The sequence below is a fragment of the Fistularia commersonii genome, chromosome 35, assembly GCF_037954325.1.
Source record: "Fistularia commersonii isolate RoL2024-O1a breed Wild chromosome 35, RoL_Fcom_v1.0, whole genome shotgun sequence".
Taxonomy (NCBI): Eukaryota; Metazoa; Chordata; class Actinopteri; order Syngnathiformes; family Fistulariidae; genus Fistularia; species Fistularia commersonii.
Window position 1 is genome coordinate 1,560,281 of NC_141318.1, and position 11,670 is coordinate 1,571,950.

At 47.4% G+C, this 11,670-nt stretch overlaps 1 protein-coding gene across 1 annotated transcript in view; it reads left to right on the forward strand.

The window, feature by feature from the left end:
* grk6 (G protein-coupled receptor kinase 6) overlaps window positions 1–4,958 on the forward strand; it is a 30,581-nt gene extending 25,623 nt beyond the window's left edge. The window contains exons 13-16 of the mRNA XM_086142167.1: window positions 779–916; window positions 1,178–1,315; window positions 2,079–2,213; window positions 2,313–4,958. Coding sequence (XP_085998293.1) covers window positions 779–916; window positions 1,178–1,315; window positions 2,079–2,213; window positions 2,313–2,363 — 462 coding nt within the window. The 3' untranslated portion in view covers window positions 2,364–4,958. The remainder of the gene's footprint in view (window positions 1–778; window positions 917–1,177; window positions 1,316–2,078; window positions 2,214–2,312) is intronic.
* The last annotated feature ends 6,712 nt before the right edge of the window (window positions 4,959–11,670 follow it).

Below are 11,670 nucleotides of genomic sequence, written 5' to 3' on the forward strand. Positions count from 1 at the left end.
CGGCCGGCCGGCTTCTGCCGCACCCGCCGCGGGGGGCTAATGGCGCGCGGGTCGGCGTCGGATCGTTTCGACGGGTGAGGTCACGGCGTCGGCTGGGACTTTGAGGGCGCCGCGAGTGGTGGATGCAGAAGCTTGATGGTTCGGTCCTTCAGCAGTTTAGTGCTTCCGCCTCACGGCAAGAAAGGCCATCAAACCATGTCTGTGTGGAGTCAACATGTTCTCCCCATGTCTGTGTGGGGTTCTTGGTTGCTCCAAAAGTCAGAACCAAAACATCCAGGAGGTTCACCGAGGAGTCTTGATTGTGCAGACATGTGAGAACCAAGAGTGTGGCGTTATCTCCCACCTCCGCTCAAGACGGTGCAGGACTCCTTCAGCCAGACAGTCATCAGCTCGCCTTTTGCCTTCGCTCAGGAACGTCCGTTTCCTCGGCTGACCTCCACGCCGAACCCTCTGGTGGGCCATGAGCTCCTGCACCTGCAGAAGCAGGAAGTTTGCCTTTCTTTCTCAGCCGACGGCCATCTGTGGGCCGACGTCTGCCAAGCCGGTGTCTATCTTTGGCCAGGAAGCTGCACCCTGAGCGGCACCACGTTAGTCGTGTTAATTACCGTTCTAGTCAAACATCGCCGTCTGAAAAGTCCTGCTCAGAACTGCAGTAGATCTACGGTAGACTAACAGCTTCTCCTGTACCTGGACATCTTCCACCCGCAGAGATCCCATCACCTGCCTTTTGTTTACAATGTTTCTCCAACGAGTTCACCCGCCGCTTCTTTTCTTCTAGCTGTTGGCCAAAGACCCTACAGTGCGGTTGGGGTGTCAAGGAGGCGGAGCCTCAGAGGTCAAGGCGCATCCAATCTTCCGCTCCATAAACTTCAAGCGTCTGGAGGCTGGCATGCTGCAGGCGCCCTTCATCCCCGACGTAAGTCCACAGGGCTCGGCCTCTCATCGGACTTTGGGGAATGTTCGAGGAGGGCGGATGTAAGGAAGCTCCCGCCCCCAGGGGCAAACGGGGCAGCTGCCGCGAGCCAATGGCGACTTCCTGATCGGTCGACGTTAGAAGCAATTGTTTGTCGTGTCGGTCCTTTTTCAGGTGTTTGGATCCAAAATGCAGATGTCTTGGGTCCTTGTTCTAAACAAACAGATATGTGTGTGTGTGTGTGTGTGTGTGTGTGTGATACAGCCCCAAGCCATTTACTGCAAGGACGTGCTGGATATCGAGCAGTTCTCCACCGTCAAGGGAGTGGAACTGGAGCCAAAGGACGAATCGTTCTACAGCAAAGTGTCCACCGGCAGCGTCTGCATTCCCTGGCAGAATGAGGTGACGGCATTCCACAACTGCCAACACATCGTCACACTTCTTCTTCTTCTTCTTCTTCTTCTTCTTTCGGCTTTTCCCTTCAGGTGTCGCCACAGCGAATCAACTTTCTCCATCTAACCCTATTCTCGGTATCTTCCTCTCTCACACCAACTACCTTCATATCCTCGCTCACTACGTCCATAGATCTTCTCTTTGGTCTTCCTCGAGACCTCTTGCCTGGCAGCTCCAATTCCAGCATCTGTCAAAACATCTAACATGTGCTGTTCCTCTGATAGCCTCATTCCTGATCCTCTCCATCCTGGTCACTCCCAAAGAGAACCTCAACATCTTCATCTCTGCAACCTCTAGTTCTGCCTGCTGTCTTTTGGTCATTGGAACAGTTTCTAGTCCAAACATCATCGCTGGTCTCACCACTGTCTTGTACACCTTTCCTTTCATTCTGGCCGATAGTCTTCTTGTTCTCCGACCCGCAGTAGCCCAATTTCCACTAGTACCCTGTAGGTCATCAGTACCAATGGCGGTCGTTGTTAACCCGGTATGATATGGTTATGGTTGACACGCATGTTTAGTGGGAACACAAAGTCACAAAGAAATATCCTAATACACTGGTTGTACTGTAAGCCTGAGCTTTGGTTCAGGTCAGGTCTGCATAAAATGAAAACAGTGTGTGTGTGTGTGTGTGTGTGTGTGTGTGTGTGTGTGTGTGTGTGTGTGTGTGTGTGTGTGTGTGTGTGTGTGTGTGTGTGTGTCGTGCCTGACTCAGATGATCGAGACGGAGTGCTTCTCGGAGCTGAATGTTTTCCAACAGGACGGGACGGTTCCTCCTGACCTGGACTGGAGGGGGCAGCCGTCTCCTCCGCCCAAACAAGGACTCCTGCAGCGGCTGTTCGGCAGACAGGTACGATTTAGACACACACACACACACACACACACACAGACAGACACACACACACACTCCAACCCTATCAAATACTGTGCTCTCTGGCTCCCTCTGCAGGACTGCTGTGGAAACTGCAGCGACAGTGATGAGGAGCCCACGAGGCTGTGACACACACACACACACACACACACACACACACACACAATCCCATTTGTTTACAACTTTTGCACATTTGTATTTTTAAGATAGTCCTATCTCTAAATGTCAGAATGTATATTTTCAGCATAGCCATAATGTTATTTATAAGAGTGTGGAATAATCGCCTGTCGTCGCGCTCCAAACCTGGACACAGGGACGCGCGAGACAACGAACAGAATTTTTATTTTATTTCTATTTTTTTTTTTTTTTGGGTTCCGCTTAGCAGCTCCACTGGATTTTTTTTTTTTTTTTTTTTTTTTTGCCTGATGTAAAATATCTTTTTTGTTTTTTTTTAAAGTGCCTTGCTTGAGGGCATGGTGGCGGCCGCCGCGTTCCTTCGGAAAATCAATACCTGTGACTTTTGGCGACCGAACCACGACCTTCCACTTGCGCTCCTTGTTTCTCAGCTTCTATTTAATTCCTTTTTGAGGGTTTTCTCCCGTTTGCCCGGAGGCTAAAGGGCGAGCGGCGTTTTGGTTTTTCAGACCGACTCCTCTTTTGCTAATTTCTCGAGACAATCGACCCGGTTGGCGAGTTTACCCGAGACTCACCGGCCCAAGTGTACAGATTCTGTGATTTTAAATCGCCCTTTTTTTATTTTTATTTTCTTTTTTTCTTCCCCCCCCCCGTTGGCGTGGGTGGTATTTCCACGCCGCTCCAGCTGAAACCCGCCAAACACACAGTCTAACCATGCAAGTTCACTCCTGTTTTTAAAGCCTTATTTAAGCAGAGAAGAAGAAAAAAAAAAAAAAAAGTCCAACTTGCTGTGAAAGTCGAGATTTCGAAATCCCCCGGGGGAAAAATTGGTGGCGGGACTTCTCGGCCTCCTCAAGGAAAATAGCCTCCGGATTGAAGCTATTTTAATGAAATACCTCTGAATGTGCAACATGTCCTCACTCGCAAATTGCCAAGCATGTTTTATTCGACGTCGCCTTCCCAAAAAAAAGGTCCGTGGAGGTTCTTGGAATCTTCTTGTGGCGGCAACTGGACATTTCAAGTGAAGAAATTCAAGTCCAGTTGCCACGACCTGAACATTTCGACTTCCTAGAATATCAAAATATCATTTTGGCATTCTGGAGTGGAGTTAGCATACGAGCGTTTCCTTATTCGGAAACGAATAGTTGCGATTGAGAACATGTTGGAATGTACAAACTGCTGTCATGATCTCTGTGGTTGTTTTATTTCCTCTCCTGATAATTTCGGGGCGACGGGAGACGAGACGCCAAAGTCCGACAAAGTTGCGAACCCCGCCGCCCCATCGCATATCGTATTTTTTCCCCCCGCGCCGTCGCTCGATGAACCAAATTGTCCAATCTCAGCGTCACGGATGAAGTGGGATCCAACCACGGAGACTCCACCCCGGAGTTTCCTGTCTCTAAAAAGCCTTCGTTTCTTTCTTTGTTTTTCCGATTTCCCTGCAAGGAGTGATTGGAGTCATTCTCCACGGCGTCTTTTGGGGAGGTGCGGGCTGATGTTTGGTTTGTTGTCTTGTAATAAATTATTTCATGTATATTTCGCTCATTGTTTTGAATGTGGACGGTTAGCGCTTCCTCCTCACAGCGCGAAGATCTCCGGTTGGGTTCCACCCGAAGTCCAAAAACATGCAGGAGGATTGTCAGAAACCCTAAATTGCCCAGAGTGAATGAGTGAATGCCTTTTTAAACATCTGAATGGTGGTTTTATTTTCTCCTCCTGTGTTTGTGAAACAAAAAAAAGGGTTTGAAAGAGGTTTTCTGCCTTTAACGAGAAGTCAAACTGGAAGCCGTCTCCGTGGCTGGACACCATTGGAGGGCCGCTGACAAATTACAGCAGGACTTGTGGAATCCCAGTGATTTCAGCCTTTTGTGTCTTTATTTGCTTCCAGGCCGGTTTGTTTTCAGAGACAATCGGCGTGTTTGCTTCTCCGCCGGACCGGGCGCGTGATTTAATTTCAGTCTGGACGGGGCCGATCCATGTTCACACAGTCGATTTCGGTTAAGGTTTCTTTGTAAATAACAATTTGAAGCAACTGGCTTCGGCCCGTGATGGAAAATGACCGCGTCCTCCCTTCCCAAGGTGCCTTTTAGGTGTTCGAAGGTATTTCTGCAGCCAGCAGTCGCCTCTTCTTCTAGAGGCGACTTAAGAGGCGCCAGTCCACCGCTGCGCTGTGACTCCAATGCCTCCTTATTTGTCACCCCGGCGACCGCCGCTCCCGGCGGCGTTCGCACACTTTACTGCCCGCAGACACTGACAAGGCGAAGCGAAATAATAAAAACTCAGAACTGTCTGTTCCACTTTTCTTTCGACTCCTTTGGTGTCGCTGCCAGAGGGGTCGTTGTGTTTCGAATTTACGTCCCGACGTCCAGGCTGAAGCCGATTGGTCGAGAGTGAGAGGGAGCCCGCAAAAGGAAGGCTGTTTGAAAGAGCGGGTCCTTGTGATTATCGTTATTGTTCATTTAACTTATTGTTCTGATTACCTGTGTTTGATGGGCTACGTGAATGTTAACACATTAGCGTTTCCAATTCTTCCAAAATAACCTTTTTTTTTTAATGGGGGGGTTAATAAATATCAACAGTGCTTTTAAACTCTTGGACTGTGATTGCTCCTTTTTGTAGTCAATGTTATTCAATAGCAAGAGGATGGACATATTTTGGCTAGCATGCGTAATTGAGACCTTGTAAAACGGTTCGCTAGTAAATATCCGACAATTTTTTAATGTCACATCTCAAACGATGCCATTTGTTAACACTTCCCGCACCGGAGTTGTGAATTTTGGTCTTTTCGTACCGATCTGAGTCTCAAGAAGGCGATCGGTGAGTCACCGTGACGCCGCGGGTCGTGCAAGTTGCAACACAAGGCTGAGTCAGCGCCGTCAACATTTCTGGGGACCGTTCTTTTGAAAAATGCCTCCGCGGCACCAATTGGCACAATCGTCGGAGGCGAGATAGTGTTTTGAAAACAGCAAACGACAAATATCTCACAGGCTCACTCTGCAGATTGCTTCTGTTTTATTCTAAGTTCCAGCTGAATTTTGGATTGGAACTGTTGCGGCGCAGCGAGAAGGTCTACCAGGTGCGACCCATGTTCTCTCGCCTGGGCGCCGTCCAAACACGGTCAGCGGTTTAAAGACTCTGAATTGTCCGTATGTGGCTTCTGGACTTCCTGGTAGCAGCGTGTCGTCCGTCTTTACGTCTGATTGCGTGTTCCGTCGCCGACTGATTGCTCGGTCACAGTTCCTTCGCTCCAATTTGGTCACGGTTCTCTCCAATCACGCCAACAGCACTCCACTGTCTGCGGCCGGCGGTAACCTGGAAACCTGACATGAATCCCGACGTCGCGTCCGGTGAGGCCGAGCTGCTTTCTGGAACCCGGTGATATAATTGCGCTGCCAAAAAGCGCGGTGAGGCTCAAGTACCTTCCTTGCACAGAAGTGATAAACATCCATAAGTGGCAGAATCGTCCGAGCGGTCAAAGGACCCAGATCCCAAAACCATGTTGCCAAGAACCAGGGAGCTCTTGGTGGTACGGTTACTATGGCAACTGTGTTGCTGAGATGAAGCGGGAGGCCCGGACCGGTAATCCGACAGCGAAAACTCATTTCATTCACCGAGTGTATTCACATCATTATAAAACAGGAGTCTGAGCGGTTTTCTTCCTTCACATTGGCTGGTTTCCCCTCCAGGAGCCAAAACGTCAGCGCATCTCCGGTTCTCATGTATCAAACTCATGAGTCCAATTCTTTTTTTTTCTTCTTTTCGTCATTAACTGGTGGTAATAACGATCACAAATAAAGTCTCGTGTGAAACATCTCATTAACCGTCCGATGTGACCGGAGAATCGGAGACGACGTCCCTTTTTAAGTCCTCCTTTTTAACCTTTAACCGAAAACCAACAAACTCCATTTACTCGGAGCTTGTCCTTCTTGGGTTTGTTTGCGGACCGACTTGACAAGTGAAGGCACATTTAGTCCCGCCTGTGGAGAAGGGCAGTCTGAGGGGTTTCGGCAAACGCGGATCATCCGTCATTATGAAAATGGACCTTTATTAATTAGTGCTCATTTAAAGTGCCGCCTCCTTTGTACACAACTGATTGCTCTCATGTTAGCTCATTTCCCTCATCTTGATTATTTCGTTTAGGCCTGATGAGAAATGACTTAATTTCCATTCCTGAGCAATCCAGTCAACCTGCAGATGGGTCTAATATCCCTTTCACACGGGGCTGAAAACCCTTCACGTCAGGCTTTTGCTTTCTGGGAGAACGCCCGATTACCGGGCTCCACTGCGTGAAGCCATACTGTAATTTACCTTAAATGCAGCCCTTATATCAGCATTAATCAAGTGGGAGCGAAAGCCCGAGACAATTTAACTTCACTTGGTGTCGTTTTCTGACTTACAATTTTGGTGGCACCACGGAGATCAGCTACTAAATGTATGTATTAAATACCCACGTTCTGTCAGATATTTTCAACATATCACAAATCTCTCTGTTTTGTAGGGCGGCGGGGAATTCACGGCCTCGGGTGAGAAATGGGCGTAATAATGCTGAACTTGAAATGAGTCTCTGAGAGACCCAGGATGTTTAACGTGCCGGAGAGCAGCTTTATTTTCCTCCCGCTCGAAAACACGCCCTCCGTCGGCGGCGATCCGAGGCAACGGCTGCTGTAAATTGTAAACAAACTGCTGTCATCTGTTTTCAGCTCCCTTATTTCAAAGAAGATTTGCTCCTGCCACTTTAGCGACGTTCACAGGCTATTCTTCATCCTCGGGCTGGTAATAACAGCTTGTCGTCAGGACACGGCTACCCCCGCTTTTACCCAAGAGACGCTTCGATCTGCATTTTGAGCGCAGAAACCGGCCGAGGTGACAAAAAGGAAAATTCCAACGGCGCATTCCTTGACTCTATGTCGACAAACAACAATCCGACGGGCAAATTACACACGATTAAAAACCAGTGTACAGTCATAACTGTAGCATTTGTGTAGCCGATAGTCACGGCTCATAGGTGAGGGGTAAGACATACCCCTATGTTTTTTGGTCCACCAACAGACTGGCGGAATAAGAGAACAAGGTACAGATCATATTCTGTGTTCAGCCAAATACAGACTTGAGGATGCTTTGCCCAATTTTCCCCAGGATTCACAGTCGGACAGAGTCGGCGCTAGTCAGGGACAGTACAAGAGATCCGTGCTGATCATGGATACGACGGCAGAAGCTGATGAAAGAGAGGAGGCGGGATACGGAAAGTGGCGTCAGAAGACGTCATGAATTAGCAGGAATATCAAAACAATGGCCAACGGTGAAGGGGGGAGGGGCAAAAAAGACAAACTGGACAACCGTCATGAAGGAAAGAGCAGGTAGCCGTTAGTCCTCCATGTTTGTAAACCTCGACTCCCATAGACATGAGTCTGGTTGGTTGACCAATCATGTAGAGTGTGACCACTCATTGGGCGTTGAAAGCCCGATCCTGGTCTTTCAGCCCTCATCGGAATAATCTACCGGAAGCCACCGGGTCAGCGTGAACTCCAAGTCTTTCCCACATGGGTAACTAAGGTGACGGTCGTGTTATGTGTCCCCAGCTTTGGATGATGGTCACAGACAAAGCGAACGCCCGACGGCCGATGGGCGAGGTGCATTCTTTGCCTTTTGCTAATTTCTTGACGACCATGACGGCGTCAACGGTGATTTGCCAACAGCTTAATTTGTTTCTTTTCTAACCTGGGAGGAGTTAGAAAGTCCTGTTGTATGGGGTTAGAAAGAAATCAAAGGTAAATCATGTCCCTGTTCCGACGGACTAAAACGGATTAAAACCAAAGATCAATCCGGGACTAACCTGACAGTCTATTCCAATACCAGAGACACAACAATAACCTTCATTTATCGCCTGCGATGCCAGCAACATGCAAACACAGCCCACAGCCAGGGACGATACGTAAGCAATGTCCTTGAATAAAAATCACTGAAAACCCTCCCCACCCCGATGCGATAAGGGATCCTGCTGGGTTTCATCTCGCCATCTAATCAGTGTGAGACGTTCTCACACAGGTAAATCAACTGTAATTAACTGATGACAAAGACGCAGCCGCCACACACGTGTGACGGCTGATGGGAACAAGTCACTGTTCTATTTTGGGGCATTTAAAAACACCGGAAAAACTTCAGCTTTGGCGACAACGTCATGGACAGAAACCTGTTTTCTTCGGTTTCGCTGAATAAAAGAGCTTCTAGTTTACACACCAAAATGCCCTCGTGCCCGGCATGCATTTAGTCTTAATTTTACGAGAATATTTTCTCTCCCAGGTGTAAATGAGACAAATGGTCTTTCGGTTGTTTTTTTCTCTGGTTGACTCATCCCTCTTCGCACACTTCATCATCTCCTCCAATGTTTCTAAACACCAGAAATGTCACCGCTAATGTCATCCTCGCAGCTTTCACTTACTCCGTGAAGCCGAGCGAGAGGCAAAACAAGTTTTTGGTCCAAAACTCACATCAACCGCTAGCTTAAAACTCCATTCAGGCACTGGCTTAAAACACCTGACGCCAGCTAGTTTAAAATTCACGTCTGCCACTAGCTTAAATATTCCGATCACCTCTGGCTTAAAACTCCCACCAGGTGCTAGCTTAAAACTCCAGACACCCGCTAGCTTAAAACACCTGACGCCGGCTAGTTTGAAATTCACGTCTGCCGCTAGCTTAAATAACCCGACCGCCTCTGGCTTAAAACTCCCAACACCCGTAGCTTAAAACTCCCTTCAGGCGCTGGCTGAAAACTCACATCAATTGCCAGCTTGAAACACCGGACCCCGGTGAGCTTGAAAGACCTGACGCCGGCTAGTTTGTAACTCCCGTCAAGCGCTAGCTAAAAACTCCCAACTCCTGCTTGCTTCAAACTCCCAGCACCCGCTAGCTTAAAACTCCAGCCGGCCGCTAGCGCTTGAGTGACAGCTAAAAAGCTTACAAATAATAGAATTTGAAAAAGAAAACAATTAAATGTGTGTCCAGTTAGAGGACACACAAATAAACATATTCACTTCACTTACCCCGTGAAGCCGAGTGAGAAGCAAAACAAATTTTTGGTCTAACTCTCTTATGCTGTTCTCCAATAACACCGTTGACGGGTGTAAATTTGTTCTTTTGTTTTTCTGAGTCATTTCTGAATAATTGGTTGATTTCAAATATTAAAAAATAATGAGGCTTGCATTTTGAAATTAGCTCGCCGGTCACACTCTTCAAACTCTGAATGAGCAGAAACAGTGACAAGTGTGATTTGACACCGGAGGCGCAGAGTTAAATTTCAGTGGACATTCAGTGGCCTGCAGGCGTGCTGTTCCACAATGCTATCAGATCCATAATTACAGTGTGAGCAGGTTACTCCCTGCGGAGAAATCAAACACCTTTATTTGAAGTGCTTTGACATGGACGCCTCCCACTACCCTACCGACAAGGAGACCTCGCCGTATGCTTTCAAGCTTTGTGATTTACATCTTGGCTACGCTCCTCCTGTCACTCACGATTACGTTTGGTAATTTCTGCGAACCATTTATTTTTCATTCATAATAGTACAATGTGCACAGGTGCTATTCTTAGCAGGGTTGGGGAGGGTGGCTGTGGCATTGTCAGAAGACTATCCAAACAACAACAGCCAACAGAAAAGGATGAAGAGGGCAGACGAACCCAAACTGGACTACAGTAATGGAGGAAAGGGCAGATGACTGCGCTAACATCAGCAATAGCCGGCTGTTCCTTTACCCGCTAAAGCAGGGGTGCCCAATATGTTGATGCTAATCTATCTGTCGATTGCAAAGGTAGCATGGTATTAAAAAAATAGACCTCAGCCTATCATCCGTCTTCACGATGAAATTTGTCACTTAATTGATGTATAAGGCAGCCAGTCGGGCATCTGACCTTTTCTGACACATGGGTCACCGCATGCATCTGCGCTCAGTGCTAAAAATCTCTAGCGAGTTCCAGAGCTATCCTCCAGTTTATTCCTTTTAAACTTAAGAAAGGGTATTAAAACGAGTGGGGGAGCCGGATGAAGTAACAGGCCAACAACCTACCACTTCCATAGGGAGTGGGAGGAGGACTTTTTTTTTTACTGTGTCATTTTTGATCATCTGCCAGTCTATCATCGCTATACCGAAGAAGGGAGCTGAGGAGCGCCATTTCGGACCGTTTAACATATTCATGAGTCAGCCTTTTCCCACGTGAAGATCAAGAAATCCAAACACTGCTCTATCATGACATGATCATTTGGAAGTGTGTTTGAGTTGTATTGTGCAATATCGGTTCATGCAATTATGCAAGGTACACCAACATATATTGTAAATATAAAGAATTCTTCATATATAAGTCCATTTACAGAAACTGAACCGCAAATGTTACAATTTGTGGGATTCCAACTCTCCCGCCCCGTTAATGATGAGAGCATTAATCCAATGTGAGGTAATTATCATTTCAAACCAAATCGGATTATTTCCAAAGACGAACTCGGTTCAACGCTCCCGCTGATTACGGCGTTGAACGTCAGATTTAAAATTTTAATCAAACCAAAGGCCCTTTAATGAATACATTACTCCAAATAAACCTTGTGATTAATTAATTAGGCTCACATTTAAATGTTTATCATTTTTCTTCGCTGCTTCTAAATTACTTTAAAATACCATTTAAAAAAACATTAGGAAAAATAACATCACATCATGGATCAGCACCAAAAACCACCGGGGGTCTCCCTCTGTTGCTGCAGCAACACAAAGAAAGGGAGGGTAAAAGGTTAAATGCAAATCATGTCACAGACACACTCCTGTTGACAGACGATAACATGCTCAACACACACACACACACACAGGAAGTGATTGTCTCTGATTTCCGTGAAGGAGAGGGTTACGGCCAAGGGTGAGGCCACGAATCAGACGGACACGCTGTTACCCAGCGGGAAGGAGCGCGTCATATTCAAACTACAGGATGAGGGTCCCGCCCGGCGAGTCAATACAACTTTTGGCAGCAGAGTTTTTTTTTTCAAGAAGAGAGGAAAGAAACCACCGTCCAAATCTTTCCGACATTAATAAACGACGTCACATAACGTCACAGCCAGGGGCGGAAATGTACACATGGATGGTTTAGCCGCTAACTTAAACCACCGGTCAACCGCTAGCTCGAAACATCCGCTAGCTAACATTACCGACACCGGCTAGCTTGAAACTCCCGTCACCGACAACCTTAAAACTTCCTTCAGGCGCTGGTTTAAAACTCTCGTCATCCCCCAGCTTGAAACACCTGACCCCGGCGAGCTAGCTTGAAA